The sequence below is a fragment of the Oncorhynchus gorbuscha genome, linkage group LG19, assembly GCF_021184085.1.
Source record: "Oncorhynchus gorbuscha isolate QuinsamMale2020 ecotype Even-year linkage group LG19, OgorEven_v1.0, whole genome shotgun sequence".
NCBI lineage: Eukaryota > Metazoa > Chordata > Actinopteri > Salmoniformes > Salmonidae > Oncorhynchus > Oncorhynchus gorbuscha.
In genome coordinates, this window is record NC_060191.1 from 51,396,437 (window position 1) to 51,418,599 (window position 22,163).

Here is a 22,163-nt window from a genome sequence, read left to right on the forward strand (position 1 = left end):
AATGGCCCATTTACTTAATCACAGCATAAATGTCCTTTGCTCAAGATTTGCAAATGTAAATTGCATGCAACACGAAGAACTGTAATTACCATGATCAAAACCAAAGATGGTGCTACTCTCTTTATCCGTGCCCTTTGCCCCCCATCTCCCTCGGCCCTCTCTCCCACCTCCTCCACCCCCCCTGTCCCTAAGTCTCTGGCTTTCCTAAGCCCAGGCGGGCCCAGCGTAAATGGCCTGTGAAATTAATAGTGATTGCATGTGTCCCTCTCCTTCCTAAAATAACTGAGGTATTTGCATCAGCGCCCAACATCGTGTGTGTGTGCCAGCTCATTCACATGGAAAGGGTTTCAGCTCTGTTGCAAAAGTGAGTGTGTGACTGTAGTTTAATGCTAGCTATATGAGGAGTACTCCATGTCCATGGTATAAAACTAACATAACATATTCAATGATTAATCCTAACCCTGTCTGTCTCCCTGCAGTCCCTATAGACTCCACAGCAGGCATTAAGATGCTGTACGTGTTTGTTGATATCCAGATGGACAACGCACACTTTCTGGACACGGTCAAGTTCAACTTCCCCCCTGGACACTCTCTGGCACTCGTCAGCACTATCCAGTTTGTGGCTGCACTACAGGTGTGTGTGTGTGTGTGTGTGTACGTGCCTCTTTGTGTGTAGGGTCTGTTTGTGTCTTTATGTGTACATGTATATAAGCCTACATGATTTCTGTCAACAGTTTAAGTCTAAAGTTTACATACACCTTAGCCAAATACATTTAAACTCAGTTTTTCACAATTCCTGACATTTAATCCTCGTAAAAATTCCGTCTTAGGTCAGTTAGGATCACCAATTTATTTTAAGAATGTGAAATGTCAGAATAATAGTAGAGAGAGTGATATATTTCAGCTTTTATTTCTTTCATCACATTCCCAGTGGGTCAGAAGTTTACATACACTCAATTAGTATTCGGTAGCATTGCCTTTCAATTGTTTAACTTGTGTCAAACATTTCGGGTAGCCTTCCACAAGCTTCCCACAATATGTTGGGTGAATTTTGGCATATTCCTCCTGACAGCTGGTGTAACGGAGTCAGGTTTGTAGGCCTCTTTGCTCATACATGCTTTTTCAGTTCTGCCCACAAATTTTCTAAAGGATTGAGGTCAGGATTTTGTGATGGCCACTCCAATACCTTGCCTTTGTTGTCCTTAAGCCATTTTGCCACAACTTTGGAAGTATGCTTGGGGTCATTGACCATTTGGAAGAACCATTTGCAACCAAGCTTTAACTTCCTGCCTGAAGTCTTGAGATGTTTCTTCAATATATCCACATAATTTCCCCACCTCATGAGGCCATCTATTTACTGTGGATATAGATACTTTTTTACCTGTTTCCTCCATTGATTTGCACTTTTTGCACCAAAGTAGGTTCATCTCTAGGAGACAGAACGCATCTCCTTCCTGAGCGGTATGACGGCTGCGTGGTCCCATGGTGTTTATACTTACTGTTGTTTGTACAGGTGAACGTGGTACCTTCAGGCGTTTGGAAATTGTTCCCAAGGATGAACCAGACCTGTGGAGGTCTAAAAAATATATTCTGAGGTCTTGGCTGATTTCATTAGATTTTCACATGATGTCAAGCAAAGAGGCACTGAGTTTGAAGGTAGGCCTTGAAATACATCCACAGGTACACCTCCAATTGACTCAAATTATGTCAATTAGCCTATCAGAATCTTCTAAAACCAAGCTGTTTAAAGGCACAGTCAACTTAGTGTATGTCAACTTCTGACCCACTTGAATTGTGATACAGTGAATTATAAGTGAAATAATCTGTCTGTAAACAATTGTTGGTAAAGTGACTTGTTTCATCCACAAAGTAGATGTCCTAACCGACTTGCCAAAACTATAGTTTGTTAGCAAGACGTTTGTGGAGTGGTTAAAAAAATAGTTTTAATGACACCAACCTAAGTGTATGTAAACTTCTGACTTCAACTGTATATAGAGAAGCTCTGCACCTGCGTAAGCCAGACTCCTGCCTGTCTCTTAAAGTTCAGTTCAAGTGTGGGTTTGAACACCCAACTGCAGTTATTTTGGACTTAAAAGGAGGAGTGAGTGAACTCTACTGCTCATCTCAGTCCTTTACATAAGCAGTTATAGATCCACAGTAGAGCTAGCTTCCGCCTCCGTCTCCTCTCTGCTGCTTCCCTCTGTCAGTGCATGACCAACGCTAGTTCAGGCCCCTGCTAATGTAACCAGTGTTATTTATACACGCTGACGTGCTGATGTGTGTCATGTTTTTGTTGTGTGTTGGGGGCGGTTTGGGTGTGTGTGAGTGTGTGCGCTCTCTTGCTCGCGGTGTGTGTAGGTTTGTGTAGGTCATACAAGATGGAGTGGGGGGTCGTCAGGTCAGCCTCCACATTCCCTGTTTACCTCCAACTTAAAAGAACACAAATTATTCCTCCGCCTCCGAGCATGCTGCTTCTTCTTTCTTGCCTAAATTGTTGGCACTCGCCCTCAGCCTCTCACTTTGTGTGAACAGAGAAGATGTAGGTGTTATTTTACATCCATCATTGGTTATTTGCCCCCCCCCCCCCAGGCGGTGAGTGCAGCTCTGAGGCCAGAGTATGAGGTGGTGGTTCCTCAGTGTCGACCCCTGTCCCCTGGAGAGATCCTGGGATGCACCTCCCCCCGCCTCGACCGAAACCTCAACGCCATCATGTGAGTGACTCAGACTTTATTATTATAAACCCATCCCACTCTCAGCCTCTGTCAGACCTGTATTACACAGTCACAGTCTGTCAGACCTGTATTACACAGTCAGTCTGTCAGACCTGTATTACACAGTCAGTCTGTCAGACCTGTATTACACAGTCACAGTCTGTCAGACCTGTATTACACAGTCACAGTCTGTCAGACCTGTATTACACAGTCACAGTCTGTCAGACCTGTATTACACAGTCACAGTCTGTCAGACCTGTATTACACAGTCACAGTCTGTCAGACCTGTATTACACAGTCACAGTCTGTCAGACCTGTATTACACAGTCACAGTCTGTCAGACCTATCTTACGCAGTCTCAGTCTGTCAGATCTACCGTATGCAGTCACAGTCTGTCAGATCTACCGTATGCAGTCACAGTCTGTCAGATCTACCGTATGCAGTCACAGTCTGTCAGATCTACCGTATGCAGTCTCAGTCTATCAGACCTACATTACACAGTCTGTCAAACCTGTATTACACCGTCACAGTCTGTCAGACCTGTATTACACAGTCAGTCTGTCAGACCTGTATTACACAGTCACAGTCTGTCAGACCTGTATTACACAGTCACAGTCTGTCAGACCTGTATTACACAGTCACAGTCTGTCAGACCTGTATTACACAGTCACAGTCTGTCAGACCTGTATTACACAGTCACAGTCTGTCAGACCTGTATTACACAGTCACAGTCTGTCAGACCTGTATTACACAGTCACAGTCTGTCAGACCTGTATTACACAATCACAGTCTGTCAGACCTGTATTACACAGTCACAGTCTGTCAGACCTGTATTACACAGTCACAGTCTGTCAGACCTGTATTACACAGTCAGTCTGTCAGACCTACCTTACACAGTCACAGACTGTCAGACCTACCTTACACAGTCACAGTCTGTCAGACCTACCTTACACAGTCACAGTCTGTCAGACCTATCTTACGCAGTCACAGTCTGTCAGACCTTCCTTACACAGTCAGTCTGTCAGACCTATGTCACACAGTCAGTCTGTCAGACCTATTTTACGCAGTCAGTCTGTCAGACCTTCCTTACACAGTCAGTCTGTCAGACCTATGTCACACAGTCAGTCTGTCAGACCTATCTTACGCAGTCAGTCTCTCAGACCTATCTTACGCAGTCAGTCTGTCAGACCTCTATTTCACAGTCAGTCTGTCAGACCTATCTTACGCAGTCAGTCTGTCAGATCTACCGTATGCAGTCACAGTCTGTCAGATCTACCGTATGCAGTCTCAGTCTATCAGACCTACATTACACAGTCTGTCAAACCTGTATTACACCGTCACAGTCTGTCAGACCTGTATTACACAGTCACAGTCTGTCAGACCTGTATTACACAGTCACAGTCTGTCAGACCTACATTACACAGTCTGTCAGACCTACCTTACACATTCATAGTCTGTCAGACCTACCTTACACATTCATAGTCTGTCAGACCTACCTTACACAGTCACAGTCTGTCAGACCTACCTTACACCGTCACAGTCTGTCAGACCTGTATTACACAGTCACAGTCTGATTAAAATCCATGATGATCCACGCAAGGTCCCCCTGCTCAAGCCAGCGCATGTCCAGGCCCGAAGTTTGCCAATGACCATCTGGATGACCAGAGGAGGAATTGGAGATGGTCATGTGGTCTGATGAGACAAAAATAGAGCTTTTTGGTCTAAACTCCACTCGCCGTGTTTGGAGAAGAAGAAGGATGAGTACAACCCCAAGAACAACATCCCAACCGTGAAGCATGGAGGCTGAAACATCATTCTTAGGGGATGCTTTTCTGCAAAGGTGACAGGACGACTGCACCGTATTGAGGGGAGGATGGATGGGGCCATGTATCGCGAGATCTTGGCCAACAACCTCCTTCCCTCAGTAAGAGCATTGAAGTTGGGTCGTGGCTGGGTCTTCCAGCATGAAAACGACCCGAAACACACAGCCAGGGCAACTAAAGAGTGGCTCCGTAAGAAGCATCTCAAGGTCCTGGAGTGTCTAGCCAATCTCCAGACCTGAACCCAATAGAATATCTTTGGAGGGAGCTGAAAGTCCGTATTGCCCAGCGACAGCCCCGAAACCTGAAGGATCTGGAGAAGGTCTGTATGGAGGAGTGGGCCAAAATCCCTGCTGCAGTGTGTGCAAACCTGGCCAAGAACTACAGGAAACGTATGATCTCTGTAATTGCAAACAAAGGTTTCTGTACCAAATATTAAGTTCTGCTTTTTTTATGTCATGCAATAAAATGCAAATTAATTACTTCAAAATCATACAATGTGATATTCTGGATTTTTGTTTTAGATTCTGTCTCTCACAGTTGAAGTGTACCAATGATAAAAATGACAGACGTCTACATGCTTTGTAAGTAGGAAAACCTGCAAAATCAGCAGTGTATCAAATACTTGTTCTCCCCACTGTACCTTACACAGTCAGTCTGTTAGACCTACCTTATGCAGTCAGTCTGTCAGACCTACATTACACAGTCTGTCAGACCTACCTTACACAGTCACAGTCTGTCAGACCTACATGTCACAGTCTCAGACCTACCTTTCACAGTCTGTCAGACCTACATTACACAGTCACAGTCTGTCTGACCTACATTACACAGTCAGTCTGTCTGACCTACCTTACACAGTCACAGTCTGTCTGACCTACCTTACACAGTCACAGTCTGTCTGACCTACCTTACACAGTCACAGTCTGTCTGACCTACCTTTTACAGTCTGTCAGACCTAAATTACCCAGTCACAGTCTGTCTGACCTCCATTACACAGTCAGTCTGTCTGACCTCCATTACACAGTCAGTCTGTCTGACCTCCATTACACAGTCAGTCTGTCTGACCTCCATTACACAGTCTGTCAGACCTACCTTGCACAGTCTGTCAGACCTACCTTGCACAGTCTGTCAGACCTACCTTGCACAGTCTGTCATACCTACCTTGCACAGGCTGTCATACCTACCTTGCGCTGTCACAGTTTGTCAGACCTATGTCACACAGTCAGTCTGTCAGACCTATGTCACACAGTCAGTCTGTCAGACCTATATTACGCAGTCACAGTCTGTCAGACCTATATTACGCAGTCACAGTCTGTCAGACCTATATTACACAGTCAGTCTGTCAGACCTATGTCACACAGTCAGTCTGTCAGACCTATATTACGCAGTCACAGTCTGTCAGACCTATATTACGCAGTCACAGTCTGTCAGACCTATATTACACAGTCAGTCTGTCAGACCTATGTCACACAGTCAGTCTGTCAGACCTATGTTACACAGTCAGTCTGTCAGACCTATGTTACACAGTCAGTCTGTCAGACCTATGTTACACAGTCAGTCTGTCAGACCTATGTCACACAGTCAGTCTGTCAGACCTATGTTACACAGTCAGTCTGTCAGAACTATGTCACACAGTCAGTCTGTCAGTCTGTGTTACACAGTTTGTCAGAACTGCATTACACAGTTTCTGTTATATATTACCTTCCTAGCCAACACTTCCCCAGACATTGTTAAAGCTACCTTCCCCATCCTCGGTCCCTGACTCTCTGTCATCTATGTGTTAGTGTTGCCACGGTACCAAATGTTTGACTTTCGATGCCAGGTTTTGTATCACTCGATACCGAAATTATACTCGATATCAAAACGATACCATTGCAAAACATTTTTATTTTTATTACTGAAGTCACTGAATAACAGTTGGGCTTTATTCTTTTTAAACATTGAACAATGTGTTGATAACTGGTCGAACAAATAAAATAACACAAAGAATATATTCTGTTCTATATTCAATGTCTTTCAAAAATACAACACCATATTAAATAACAGAAAAATACCTCTCAATTTTCCTTATGCGAAACATATCGGTGACTCGGAGCAGCCAAAATTACATCTAAACTGTTTTACAATGTAATTTGATACATACAATATCAGGGTAATTTGCTCATCTATGGCCATAATATCAGGTCACATGACATTCATTACCTATGATTCATTATTCATTACAGCTAAATAATTTAATGTATTAAATAGTTTAGTTCCAAAATTACACGAAAAGACTTTAAAGCTAATTTCTGAAGCTTCTACATTAGTCTATACACCATAGAAATACAATGGATTTTGCACAGCATGGATTTTTACTACAATTCCCAGAATGCATTTCCCTTCCCAGGGTGCAATGCTCTGCCCAGGGCTGCTGGCTGGCTAGTGGCTACTACTAGTAGCAAGCCCAGACAATCGCGAAGTAGTCTAAATATATTATTGCTGTCAAGCTATGAGCACATTTCACGACTTTTAGTTTGTGTATACTATTATAATGCTCACATGATTGTCATGCTGAATATATGTTCTTTTAATTGTCACTCAAAAATTATTCAAATTTAGTAGAATAACACCAATGTTACAATGCAAATGTCATCTGTAAAATATATTTTTATTTCCTTTTGAACGTATTTTGGTGCGAAAAGTGCAAATCAATCCCAGAACAACATCGATATCCACAGTAAAACAAGTCCTATATCGACGTAACCTGAAAGGCCGCTCAGCAAGGAAGAAGCCACTGCTCCAAAACCGCCATAAAAAAGCCAGACTACAGTTTGTAACTGCACATGGGGATAAAGATCGTACTATTTGGAGAAATGTCCTTTGGTCTGATGAAACATAAATAGAACTATTTGGCCATCGTTATGTTTGGAGGAAAAAGGGGGAGGCTTGCATCATCCCACACCATCCCATGAAGCATGGGGGTGTCAGCATCATGTTGTGGGGGTGCTTTGCTGCAGGAGGGACTGGTGCACTTCACAAAATAGATGGCATCATGAGGGATGAAAATTATGTGGATATTGAAGCAACATCTCAAGCATATTTCTCAAGAATATTTCCAAAGTTGTGGCAAAATGGCTTAAGGACAACAAAGTCAAGGTATTGAAGTGGCCATCACAAAGCCCTGACTTCAATCCCATAGGAAATTTGTGGGCAGAACTGAAAAAGCGTGTGCGAGCAAGGAGGCCTACAAACCTGACTCAGTTACACCAGCTCTGTCAGGAGGAATATGCCAAAATTCACCCAACTTTTTGTGGGAAGCTTGTGGAAGGCTTCCCGAAATGTTTGACCCAAGTTAAACATTTGAAAAGCAATGCTACCGAATACTAATTGAGTGTATGTAATCTTCTGACCCACCGGGAATGTGATGAAATAAATAAAAGCTGAAATAAATAATTCTCTCTACTATTATTCTGACATTTCACATTCTTAAAATAAATTGGTGATCCTAACTGACCTAAGATAAGGCATTTTTTACTAGGATTAGATGTCAGGAATTGTGAAAAACTGAGTTTAAATGTATTTGGCTAAGGTGTATGTAAACTTCCGACTGTAGCTGGCCATAAATGGATGTTGCATTTGACTTTGCAGGTGGTTATGTAGGCTTCTTCTAACCCATTGCTTTTTTACTACAGATAATAATACACTTAGGCTATGTCTTTATATTAATTACCAAAGTCTGTCAGAATTCCAGTCATTAACATTCATTTAATACCCCTTGGTCTTCAAGAATAGGACTTGGAAGTATATATTAGTCAACTTGTTTTACATGAGCATAACCCAGAAATATTAGCTTTCTCTGTTGTTTATGATTTTGTTGTCATGGAGGACTGATTGGGCTCATGTCATGCCTTGGTCATAGTATTTTGTGTTTTCGTTATATATTTGGTCAGGCCAGGGTGTGACATGGGTTTAAAATGTTGTGTTTCGTATTGGGGTTTTGTAGGCATTGGGATTGCGGCTGAGTAGGGGTGTAGCATAGGTTTGGCTGCCTGAGGCGGTTCTCAATCAGAGTCAGGTGATTCTCGTTGTCTCTGATTGGGAACCATATTTAGGTAGCCGGGGTTTCACTGTGTATTTCGTGGGTGATTGTTCCTGTCTCTGTGTAGTTGTTCACCAGACAGGCAGTATTAGTTTTTCACATTCCGTTTGTTGTTTTGTATTTGTATAGTTATTTCATGTATTCGCTATTCGTCATTAAAGAACATGAGTAACCACCACGCTGCATTTTGGTCGACTCTCCTTCAACAAACGAACGCCGTTACAGCTCATTGCTTCGACTTGAAAAATAAATGCAGCTCTCATGAATGGCATGCTTTGAGCTCCACCGAAAAGTGCTATTTGCATGTGACAAATGTATGCCATATTCTGCATTTGGTATAGGCCTATAGTTTGTTTTTGTTTGTGTCACTTTAATATCTAGATAATTTGCAGCTGTTTAAGTCTATCACAAAAGTGTGTGAGTTTACGCATGTGTCCACTAAGCCTATGGATTTGTTGTTGTAGTTAATCAGCGTGAAGTAGATTGAGCAATAAAAGCCCCACTAATGGTCTTCTTAATATTAACATGTTTTTTACAGTATGGAGCATAATACCACAGAGAAGTTTAAAGGGGAGGAACTCCCTCAAACATTTATTCCAAAGGCTGGGATCTGCACTTTGCAGCTGTTGCAAGAGCACGTTTTTCACTGGCTGTCCACTGGTTGCAAAAACAATGATTAACAGGCATTTTAAACTTGTTAAATTACACATACATCCATAACCACCACAATCCTTAAGGCGCAAATAGCTAAATGAAAGAGCAGCAGTGTGATTCACATCAATGCTCTATGTAGATAGCCTATCAACAATAAGTGATATCCACATCGCCTGTAGGCTACACCACTGCTGTCGTCCTTACCGCCAAGCGTTTATTTAAGATAGATAATCTTTGGATGCCGACAGAAGTCGCACCATTGGAAGACACCGCGTGGACTGAAACCTACAGAAGCTTATTCCTGCTCTTTCTCCGCGATCCATCAAACACATTAAGGTGTGTCATCATAGTTGTCTCTGACTTGCGGTCAGACTCGCTCAGGCGGAACAAACTCAACCTTGACAAATTTCAAATGCTGATTGATTATCATTGAGAAAACAAAGGTGTCGATTTTCTTCCGCAAACAGCCTTTCTGAATTTAAAAGTAGTCCTAGAATAAATGAGTTACTTTTTCAAAAGTATCTGTAATCAGATTACAATATGTTTGTTGGTAACGTAACAGATTACCGTTTTTTGTAATCGGTTACATGTAATAATCCGTTACTTCCCAGCCCTGCTCATACACGCTAACAGGCTCAGGCGACAGTGAGTACACATAGAAAATGACCCCAGTGTATTATCATAGACACACAATCCTATGCATTTTAAGACATAGTGGGTTCCTAATAATAGCCATGCTGTACTTATGTTATGATACCCACACATCCTTCCCGGTGTATGTGATTAGATTGGCCAGATAAGTAGAGGAGAGACATTATAGGAAACAGCCTGGTCGCACAGGAGAGCAAAGCCGTGTGTGCGTGCGTGTGTCAAGGGTGTGTTTGCACTTTGCCCATTAATCTAAAGTGAAGTGTCTTTGATGTGTGTGTAGGGGCGGGTGGGGGTGAGATGGGAGAAATAATTGATTATCTTGACTGAGAATTAGCTCCCGGAGTCTCTCACCCTTTCTCTCTCCTTCTCCCTCCCCGCCTTCCTCCCCCTCTCTCCACCTCTCCCCTTCTCTAGCGCCCCCTCTCTATCTCACTCTCTCCTCATGTCAGTGCTCTGAGGGGCAGCATACAACCAGCTCATACCTGAGTACAGAACAGTACAGACCCTGGAAACGGGAAACCAGCAGGAGGCGTCAACAAAATATAATAGTCAGTAATAATGCATAGAAATAAGGGCTGTTGAAGTATCATGCTCCATGGATTACATTTCACTTCATTTTAGTTTGCATATACCAGATTTGACATTTATGAATAGTTTGAAATATCTCTCATCCTCCAATACTGTCTCTCATAAGTCACCTAAATGCTTGTCTCTTATTGTGTTCAAACATTTATTTGTAAAAGTGCGTCGGAAGGGACCTATTGCTGCGATATCTATTATGTATAAGTTGAAATGACTTCAGTTGAGTGTAGCTGGGACATTGTGGGATGGTATATTAGTCTCTGAGATGCCCTATGTCTTTAATGCATTATAGAATCTATATGATTTCAGTAATTAAGAGAAGTATGTTAAAATGTCTGAATGCTTTAGAACAGAGCAGCTGTAGGAATAGCTTTAGTAGCAGATCAGATCTAATCCTGACTCATAGCTCTCCTCTCTCAGACCCTGCTGCTAATGTCTGCAGACATATTAAGAGCAGATTCAGAATGTGTTGATGCATAATGCAGGACATACAGCACAGTGTTCACTATTATAGCACAGCAACACTCAGCTCTCCTACAAAGGACAATGCATTATGAATGATAGGATAACAAAGGCCCTCATAGGAGTGCTATAGATCGCTATCCTCTTAAAGCATAGAAACACATACAGGGTGTGATGTTGAAAAGCAGGAGGCTCATTGTAGCCAGTGTGATTATAGAGGGACATAGTAACTCCCCTCCAAGTCTCCGACCACTACCTTGTATCCTTTTCCCTCTCGCTCTCATCCAACACCTCCCACACTGCCCCTACTCGGATGGTATCGCGCCGTCCCAACCTTCGCTCTCTCTCCCCCGCTACTCTCTCCTCTTCCATCCTATCATCTCTTCCCTCCGCTCAAACCTTCTCCAACCTATCTCCTGATTCTGCCTCCTCAACCCTCCTCTCCTCCCTCTCTGCATCCTTTGACTCTCTATGTCCCCTATCCTCCAGGCCGGCTCGGTCCTCCCCTCCCGCTCCGTGGCTCGATGACTCATTGCGAGCTCACAGAACAGGGCTCCGGGCAGCCGAGCGGAAATGGAGGAAAACTCGCCTCCCTGCGGACCTGGCATCCTTTCACTCCCTCCTCTCTACATTTTCCTCCTCTGTCTCTGCTGCTAAAGCCACTTTCTACCACGCTAAATTCCAAGCATCTGCCTCTAACCCTAGGAAGCTCTTTGCCACCTTCTCCTCCCTCCTGAATCCTCCCCCTCCTCCCTCTCTGCAGATGACTTCGTCAACCATTTTGAAAAGAAGGTCGACGACATCCGATCCTCGTTTGCTAAGTCAAACGACACCGCTGGTTCTGCTCACACTGCCCTACCCTGTGCTCTGACCTCTTTCTCCCCTCTCTCTCCAGATGAAATCTCGCGTCTTGTGACGGCCGGCCGCCCAACAACCTGCCCGCTTGACCCTATCCCCTCCTCTCTTCTCCAGACCATTTCCGGAGACCTTCTCCCTTACCTCACCTCGCTCATCAACTCATCCCTGACCGCTGGCTACGTCCCTTCCGTCTTCAAGAGAGCGAGAGTTGCACCCCTTCTGAAAAAACCTACACTCGATCCCTCCGATGTCAACAATTACAGACCAGTATCCCTTCTTTCTTTTCTCTCCAAAACTCTTGAACGTGCCGTCCTTGGCCAGCTCTCCCGCTATCTCTCTCTGAATGACCTTCTTGATCCAAATCAGTCAGGTTTCAAGACTAGTCATTCAACTGAGACTGCTCTCCTCTGTATCACGGAGGCGCTCCGCACTGCTAAAGCTAACTCTCTCTCCTCTGCTCTCATCCTTCTAGATCTATCGGCTGCCTTCGATACTGTGAACCATCAGATCCTCCTCTCCACCCTCTCCGAGTTGGGTATTTCCGGCGCGGCCCACGCTTGGATTGTGTCCTACCTGACAGGCCGCTCCTACCAGGTGGCGTGGCGAGAATCTGTCTCCTCACCACGCGCTCTCACCACTGGTGTCCCCCAGGGCTCTGTTCTTGGCCCTCTCCTATTCTCGCTATACACCAAGTCACTTGGCTCTGTCATAACCTCACATGGTCTCTCCTATCATTGCTATGCAGACGACACACAATTAATCTTCTCCTTTCCCCCTTCTGACGACCAGGTGGCGAATCGCATCTCTGCATGTCTGGCAGACATATCAGTGTGGATGACGGATCACCACCTCAAGCTGAACCTCGGCAAGACGGAGCTGCTCTTCCTCCCGGGGAAGGACTGCCCGTTCCATGATCTCGCCATCACGGTTGACAACTCCATTGTGTCCTCCTCCCAGAGCGCCAAGAACCTTGGCGTGATCCTGGACAAACACCCTGTCGTTCTCAACCAACATCAAGGCGGTGGCCCGTTCCTGTAGGTTCATGCTCTACAACATCCGCAGAGTACGACCCTGCCTCACACAGGAAGCGGCGCAGGTCCTAATCCAGGCACTTGTCATCTCCCGTCTGGATTACTGCAACTCGCTGTTGGCTGGGCTCCCTGCCTGTGCCATTAAACCCCTTCAACTCATCCAGAACGCCGCAGCCCGTCTGGTGTTCAACCTTCCCAAGTTCTCTCACGTCACCCCGCTCCTCCGTTCTCTCCACTGGCTTCCAGTTGAAGCTCGCATCCGCTACAAGACCATGGTGCTTGCCTACGGAGCTGTGAGGGGAACGGCACCTCAGTACCTCCAGGCTCTGATCAGGCCCTACACCCAAACAAGGGCACTGCGTTCATCCACCTCTGGTCTGCTCGCCTCCCTACCACTGAGGAAGTACAGCTCCCACTCAGCCCAGTCAAAACTGTTCGCTGCGCTGGCCCCCCAATGGTGGAACAAACTCCCTCACGACGCCAGGACAGCGGAGTCAATCACCACCTTCCGGAAACACCTGAAACCCCACCTCTTTAAGGAATACCTAGGATAGGATAAGTAATCCCTCTCACCCCCCCCTTTAAGATTTAGATGCACTATTGTAAAGTGACTGTTCCACTGGATGTCATAAGGTGAATGCACCAATTTGTAAGTCGCTCTGGATAAGAGCGTCTGCTAAATGACTTAAATGTAAATGTAAATGTAGTATATTATTGAAAAGCAAGCACTCGGCACAGTAGTCATAACTCGTCTTTCATTTTCTTCTTGGCTCACAATTACCCTGCTTTTACCCTGCTATACACACAAAGACACAGATGCTCACGCGCTCACACACACAGATCCCCACGCACACAATCTAGTCTCAGTGACTGAGTGTGTGCGTGTTAGTGGTGCGCGGGTCAGCTGTTTGTTCACCCAACCGCAATTGCTAATAAACCATCTGCAACCGCCCGACTATGTGATAAATTGAAAAACTGAGGCCCGTGTTTTTTAAAACCTAAGCTATGTTTTGTTTATAATTGCCAACATTTTGGTAGGCTATTTTTCAGTAAATGTTAGTCTGTTGATTTTAGTCTGTAATTAGATACATGCAGATTATCTTGGCCTAGAATACTAAATAAACCCTTGCTCACCAGAAAATGTCATACATCTATACATTTACATTTAAGTCATTTAGCAGACGCTCTTATCCAGAGCGACTTATAGAATGAATGCTTCAATCTAGGTGAAATATATGAAGTTTAGATTTTATCCGTACTTCTCTTGTGCAGCCAAACGTTTAGAGACCAGGGAGAAAATGCAATAACACAAGAACAAAAAATGGCTAAGATTTTCTGTGCAAATGTCCAAATGACATCAGTTTGATAGATTTGAAGGGAATTAAATGCTGTGAAAATGACCCTTCATGTTTCTGACAAGATTTCAGATCGCCTTGGATGCATGTCTTTTTGTGGTTGAAATTACATGCAGCTTTTATGATACTGATAAAGATAGCACCTTTACAGACAGTAAATAAATACATTTAACCAAGTACGAATGTTCCCAAGTACAAATGATCTATTATTTTTCTGCAGGTGTTAATATTCTATTAGGCTATGTGAGAGGGAGAGAAAAAAAATCTTGCACCATGGCAAAATTAGTAGAATTTCAGCAAACTTAGTTTACAACTGCAACATTTTCTCTACGGCCCATGGTAAAATGTGTGGAAAAGGTAGGACCGGCTCTGACTGATATGTGGGTATGGATGAACGCGAGCCACTGCAGATTACAGAACAGTATAGGTCCTTTGACATTCCGTATTTGATGTCCCCATCTTGTGACTGTTGAATTTGTAGTCAGCACGCAGCATGTTTCCCAAACATTAGACTACTATTCTGGCCCTCCCTTTATTTTAAAATCTCAATTTTACAGCTTTTCTCTTATTTAGTTAAACTTTGACAATGTCCTTTTTGCCTCGGTGGATCGACGTGAACTTTTTCTGCCAAATTCCCAAAAGCATTTGGGGATTGCCCTGTATTTGGGGATTGCCATGTATTTGGGGATTGTCGTGTATTTGGGGATTGTCGTGTATTTGGGGATTGTCGTGTATTTGGGGATTGTCGTGTATTTGGGGATTGTCGTGTATTTGGGGATTGTCGTGTATTTGGGGATTGCCGTGTATTTGGTGCATGCCATGTATTTGGGGATTGCCGTGTATTCGGGGATTGCTGTGTATTTGGGGATTTACATGTATTTGGTGCATGCCGTGTATTTGGGGATTGCTGTGTATTTGGGGATTGCCGTGTATTCGGGGATTGCTGTGTATTTGGGGATTTCCATGTATTTGGTGCATGCCGTGTATTTGGGGATTGCCGTGTATTTGGGGATTGCCGTGTATTTGGGGATTGCCGTGTATTTGGTGCATGCCGTGTATTTGGGGATTGCCGTGTATTTGGGGATTGCCGTGTATTTGGGGATTGCCGTGTATTTGGGGATTGCCGTGTATTTGGTGCACGTACAGTTAGGCCCTAAAGATTAGGCTTATACACTAATGGAAGTTACAAATAATGAAAGAAAAACCTCAATGTAGCCTATAAATGTGAATCGCACAATAATTCTACTTTCTTTTTTAATGCATCGCTTTCTCTTTATTCAACCCACCCGCTCTTCATCCACACAATATTTCATGACCCTAAACCCAGATATAACCGTGGGGACTGCAGGTTATGAGTTAACCCGTGCACCACTAGTGCGTGGGTGTGTTATTTTGTGTGTGTGTGTCGGTGTGCCTGTCTGTGTGGAGGTTAGTTGTGGCTCCTGGGGGTCCCTGTGGATGCTCACCCACAGCCCGTTCCACACACACTTTCCTAAACGCTGGCTAATTAACTCCTCTAATTGTCTCCGCCTCCCCTTGGGCCTCTGCGAACCCGCCACGGTTACAGAGGGCTGGGCCCCTCACTCAGCCAATAGCAGGCCTCCCAGAACACCCCCTGGGATGATAATTGTGTGTGTGTGTGTGTGCGCCCCTTGAACCCTGCCCCATCACTGGTCTCGGTGGGCTGACTAATAACACCCCTGGGTTAATTGAAAAGCCTGGTAGTGGATTAACAACATGGGGTCATCACAGGGGTGGTGTGCGGCAGTGTTCCTATACATCAGCAGCCCCTGGTCACACCTTGAACCTCTGTTTCACCAGGAGGGGGGGGGGGTGTAGAGGAAGGGGAGGGAGGGAGGGAGGGAGGAAGGGGAGGGAGAGAGGAAGGGGGGGAGAGAGGAAGGGGAGGGAGGGAGAGAGGAAGGGGGGAGGGAGAGAGGAAGGGGGAGGGAGGGAGGGGGAGGGAGAAAGGGGAGGGGGGAGGAAGGGGAGGGAGGGAGGGAGAGAATTGTTGTTCCACCACAGGTATGCAGGGAGTGTGTCTGTCTTACTGTGTTTGTATCTCTCTCATCCTGTGCCTCTGTGTGTGTTGTGTTTGTATTTATAGCTACCTGGGAGATGGCAGGTTCCACCTGGAGTCCATCATGATTGCCAACCCAGAGATACATGCCTACAGGTAAATAATAGCATACACATAATGACCCTTTACCTCCTTACAGTCGTTCCAGTTGGCCTATAGGGCTAAATTGAAATGAGTTTGACAGAAGAAATATGGAAAGCATATGCATAAGTTTGGAGATTAATGGGGAAATGATTAGATTAGAGGTGAGGACAAAACAATGAATCTGGAACAAGACTGAATCCAAACATTACACTGTTGATTTTATTAGCATTTACATTTACTGTACTTTTCGCCACATTTGTTGATAACGAAATTAGAAAATACTCTGGATACATTCAATAACATGATAAGAATATTAATGGAACATTGGGGGTAGGTGCAACATAATACAAAATAATGACAAGGGTTTGAGTGAGAGGACTAACTTGTCTCCAGGTGGCCACACACTTCTCCATTGTACAAGTCATTTTAATGTACTTTTATGACTCAAACAAGAGTCTTCAACTATAAGGTACTATTTTGAGCTCTCCTTGCTGTGCTGTTGAGGAACGAGAGCGAGCAGACTGGTCATTTTATTTGGAGCACAGCCCTGCATCCCTGCATTTACACAATTACTGTAAATTGCAATCTGGTCAGTTGGGTATGATTTGAAAGCGTGTTTTATTGCCACATGGCTAGCTAAGTTACAATATATGATTTAACAGTGTTAGGCTTTCACAAGGCAATTCAGAGAAGCAGATCATTTTGGTGTGTATAGAATAGAATCGCGAGTGCATTCAGGTGCGTGTTCCCCGTCAAATGTCTTTACAATACCACCAACAGGCTCATTCTGTTCAGGACAACCCAGGGTATGACGCCATGTCATCTTGTATCTGTACACCAAGCATTGTGAATATGAACGATGACACTGTATATTACATGAGTTCTATGATGTGGAAATTTGAAGTGCACATCTGGACTAACAGGTGTTTGGCTTGCTTGTGTAACAGTATAACTTTAGACCGTCCCCTCGCCTATACCCGGGCACGACCCAGGGACCCTCTGCACACATCAACAACAGTCACCCACGAAGCATCGTTACCCATCGTTCCACAAAAGCCGCGGCCCTTGCAGAGCAAGGGGAACTACTACTTCAAGGTCTCAGAGCAAGTGACGTCACCGATTGAAACGCTATTTAGCGCGCACCGCTAACTAAGCTAGCCGTTTCACATCCGTTACAGTTGTATGACATCAAAGCGGCATTTGTTATAATCCTCAATGTCTCATCTTTCAAAATACACCGAGTCCTCTTTATTTACAGCATTTCCCTCTCTGACAACCAAAATGTGGAAAAGTTGCCTAATTGGGGGGGGGGACTTCTTGTCGTGCGCAGTGCTCAAGTTCAGAACGGCTGTCAGTCAAAACCAATACTGCACTGTGAAGCGGAGACCTTGAGCTTCGGCATTATGTATTGTATGTTACTGTTCCCTCTAAGCTGCGTGCGTGCTCGGGCGAGCGGTAGCCCAAAGACTGACGCGAAGCTCCCCTGGACTGCCGCGCTGCTCCCCTGAACTGCCGCACTGCTCCCCTGAACTGCCGCGCTGCTCCCCTGAATTGCCGCGCCGCTCCCCTGAACTGCCGCGCTGCTCCCCTGAACTGCCGCGCTGCTCCCCTGAACTGCCGCGCTGCTCCCCTGAACTGCCGCGCTGCTCCCTGAACTGCCGCTGCTGCTGCCCCCTGAACTGCCGCGCTGCTCCCTGAACTGCCGCGCTGCTCCCTGAACTGCCGCGCTGCTCCCTGAACTGCCGCGCTGCTCCCCTGAACTGCCGCGCTGCTCCCTGAACTGCCGCGCTGCTCGACCTGACTGCTGTGCCGCTCCCTCGACTGCTGCCGCGACTGCCGTGCCGCTCCCTGAACTGCCGCGCTGCTCCCCTGAACTGCCGCGCTGCTCCCCTGAACTGCCGCGCTGCTCCCCTGAACTGCCGCGCTGCTCCCCTGAACTGCCGCGCTGCTCCCCTGAACTGCCGCGCTGCTCCCCTGAACTGCCGCGCTGCTCCCCTGGACTGCCGCGCTGCTCCCCTGGACTGCCGCGCTGCTCCCCTGAACTGCCGCGCTGCTCCCCTGAACTGCCGCGCTGCTCCCCTGAACTGCCGCGCTGCTCCCCTGAATTGCCGCGCCGCTCCCCTCGACTGCCGCGCTGCTCCCCTCGACTGCCATGCCGCTCCCCTCGACTGCCGCGCTGCTCCCCTCGACTGCTGTGCCGCTCCCCTCGACTGCCGTGCCGCTCCCCTCGACTGCCGTGCCGCTCCCCTGAACTGCCGGGCCGCTCCCCTGGACTTCCGCGCCGCTCCCCTGGACTGCCGCACTGCTCTCTTCGACTGCCGCGCCGCTCCCCTGGACTGCCGCGCTGCTCTCTTCGACTGCTGCGCTGCTCCCCTGGACTGCCGCGCTGCTCTCTTCGACTGCCGCGCTGCTCTCTTCGACTGCCGCGCTGCTCTCTTCGACTGCCGCGCTGCTCCCCTGGACTGCCGCGCTGCTCTCTTCGACTGCCGCGCCGCTCTCTTCCACTGCCTCGCCGCTCCCCTGGACTGCCACGCTGCTCTCTTCGACTGCCGTGCAGAGCACAGAAGAATGTCAGCCCACGGAGAGCACGAGATTGACCTTCAGTCAACTTTCTAGAGTTTTCCCTATTAGTTAACACTATCAATATTTCCCTTCAATGTGGCATTTGTGATCGAATCGACACAATATTAGACACTTTCAATGCAACATACCGAAACAAAACTAACTATGCAAGAGATTATGTTGTTGGCAGAACACATCGGCGTAGGATTTCTATTACGCAGGACTCAGTCCGTACTCAACACAGACAGGTGCGGTATAACCAATCAGAACTGCAGTCGGTCTATATGCAAATACACCATTGCTATATATGTATCTGTGCCATTTACGTTGAACTGAACTGTGTTTACAGCATGAGGGGTCGTGAGAAGATGCAGTTGTTTTGAGATCAAAGCGAGACTTGAGTGTAGCAAAGTGTGCACATTTTGTTCATGTCCTTTGCTATTGGTGAGTTATTAGCCCAGTTATAGATAATTTGTAGTCAGAAATGGGAGCATGATTACTTCCTACAAGAGCACAAAATGTGTACATTTCTAGACATCTTTAAAAAGCCTGTCAGGTAAAGAGATTTTTGTCTTAAATGGGCGGTGTTGTATTTTGAAACAGCTTAATCAAGCCTAAATAGCCAATAGACAGAGGCTGGCATAATGTGTCTGATTCTCTGTAATAATGGTATGGGATTAATAATTTTATTTTGTAAAGTGGTTTCTTGCATCAAACAACAACATTTTCAGTCACCTCCTTGTCAAAAGGTCAAGTGGATAAACAGGTTCATGTCAAGTCCTGCATGTTTTTTTTTAAAGTCTCATGGAATGTAGGCCTACATTGAACACCACACATTGGATGCTACTGTAGGCTGAATGATAGAACAGCTATTTCCATGTTAAAATGTTATGGGATGTATTTTCTCCATTGTTTTTGATGGTAGACCACCCTGGTAGGCCTACATTATGATCAAATAGCAGTAGCCACTGTTAAACCTGTACCTTCAAGTGGGTAGAGCCTCAGTGTTCACAGTAAATACGCACTGGAAGTCGCACAGAATTATCACAACGTTTAAGTTTGCGCTCAGCAGACCTGAAATTTGCATAGTTCCTGGTGGGAACATTGCGTTTCAGTGTCCAAATGTGCTATTTTGAACCCATATACTGGTACAAGTGTAAAGAGCTAATCAGGCACTGTGTGTTCCATTTACAGTATACTAACTAGTGTACTACAGTGGATGAGTCTGAGGTAGATTGCAGAATGTCATTATTGTCAGTAATACATTGCATTTGGAAAGTATTCAGACACATTCCCCTTTTCCACATTTTGTTACATTACAGCCCTGTTCTAAAATTGATCAAAATAAATGTTTTCCTCATCAATCTACACACAATACTCCATAACAACAAAGCGAAAACATTTTGCAAATGTATTTTTTAAAAGTTTGGACGCACCTACTCATTCCAGTGTTTTTCTTAATTTTTATTATTTTCTATGAAATAACACACATGGAATCACGTAATTACCAAAAATGTGTTAATCAAATCAAAATATATTTGATATTTTAAGTTCTTCAAAGTAGCCGCCCTTTGCCTTGATGACAGCTTTGCAAACTCTTGGTATTCTCCAACCATCTTGATTTTATAATAATAATAATAATAATAATAATTTTCCTTCACTCAGTGGCCCAACTCATCCCAAACCATCTCAATTGGGTTGAGGTTGGGTGATTGTGGAGGCCAGGTCATCTGATGCAGCACTCCATTACTCTCCTTCTTGGTCAGATTGCCCTTATACAGCATGGAGGTGTGTTGGGTCATTGTCCTGTTGAAAAACAAATGATAGTCCCACTAAGCGCAAACCAGATGGGATGGCGTATCACTGCAGAACGCTGTGGTAGCCATGCTGGTTAAGTGTGCCTTGAATTCTAAATAAATCATGACAGTGTCACCCCCACACCAACACACCTCCTCCTCCATGCTTTATGGTGGGAACCACACATGCGGAGATCATCCGCTTACTTACTCAGCGTCTCACAAAGACATGGCGGTTGCAACCAAATATCTCAAATTTGGACTCATCAGACCAAATGACAGATTTCCACCAGTCTAATGTCCATTGCTCGTGTTTCTTGGCCCAAGCAAGTCTCTTCTTCTTATTGGTGTGCTTTAGTAGTGGTTTCTTTGCAGCAGTTTGACCATGAAGGCCTGATTCAAGCAGTCTCCTCTGAACAGTTGATGTTGAGATGTGTCTGTTACCTGAACTCTCTGAACAATTTATTTGGGCTGCATTCTGAGGTGCAGTTAACTCTAATGAACTTATCCTCTGCAGCAGAGGTAAGTCTCTGTCTTTCCTGTGGCGATCCTCATGAGAGCTAATTTCATCATAGCGCTTGATGTTTTTTGCGACTGCACTTTAAAAGTGCTTTAAATTTTCCGGATTGACTGACCTTCATGTCTTAAAGTAATGATGGACTGCCGTTTCTCTTTGCATATTTGAGCTGTTCTTGCAATAATATGGACTTGGTCTTTTACCAAATAGGGCTATCTTCTGTATACCACACCTGCCTTGTCACAACTGATTGGCTAAAACACATTAAGAAGGAAAGAAGTTCAACAAATGAACTTTTAACCTGCTATGGCTGCAATCCCGATATCGGGATCAATATGACAACTACCAGTGAAAATAGAGGGCGCCAAATTCATACCACAGAAATATCATAATTACAATTCCTCAAACATACATGTGTCTTATATAATTTTAAAGCTATTCTCGTTGATAATCCCACCAAAGTGTCCGATTTCAAATAGGCTTTTCAGCGAAAGCACCACAAACGATTATGTTAGGTCTCCACCAAACCACAATAAGCACAGCCATTTTCCAGTAAAATATAGCATTCACAAAAAGCATAAATAAAGATAAAATGAATCACTAACCATCAATTATCTTCATCAGATGAAACTCATATGACTTCATGTTACACAATACATGCATGTTTTGTTTGATAAAGTTCATATTTATATAAAGAAAATCTGAGTTTACATTGGCGCGTTAGATTCACTAGTTCCAAAAACATCAAGTGATTTTGCATAGCCACATCGTTTCAACAGAAATACTCATCATAAATGTAGATGATAATACAAGTTATACACATGGAATTATAGATATACCTCTCCTCAATGCAACCGCTGTGTCAGATTTCAAAATAAATTCACGGAAAAAGCAACCCATGCAATAATCTGAGACGGCG

The 22,163-nt window shown here is 45.0% G+C and overlaps 1 protein-coding gene across 1 annotated transcript in view; it reads left to right on the forward strand.

Moving 5' to 3' along the window:
- LOC124005133 (2-(3-amino-3-carboxypropyl)histidine synthase subunit 1-like) overlaps positions 1–22,163 on the forward strand; it is a 127,200-nt gene that overhangs the window by 78,596 nt on the left and 26,441 nt on the right. The window contains exons 5-7 of the mRNA XM_046314105.1: positions 480–634; positions 2,590–2,711; positions 16,313–16,381. Coding sequence (XP_046170061.1) covers positions 480–634; positions 2,590–2,711; positions 16,313–16,381 — 346 coding nt within the window. The remainder of the gene's footprint in view (positions 1–479; positions 635–2,589; positions 2,712–16,312; positions 16,382–22,163) is intronic.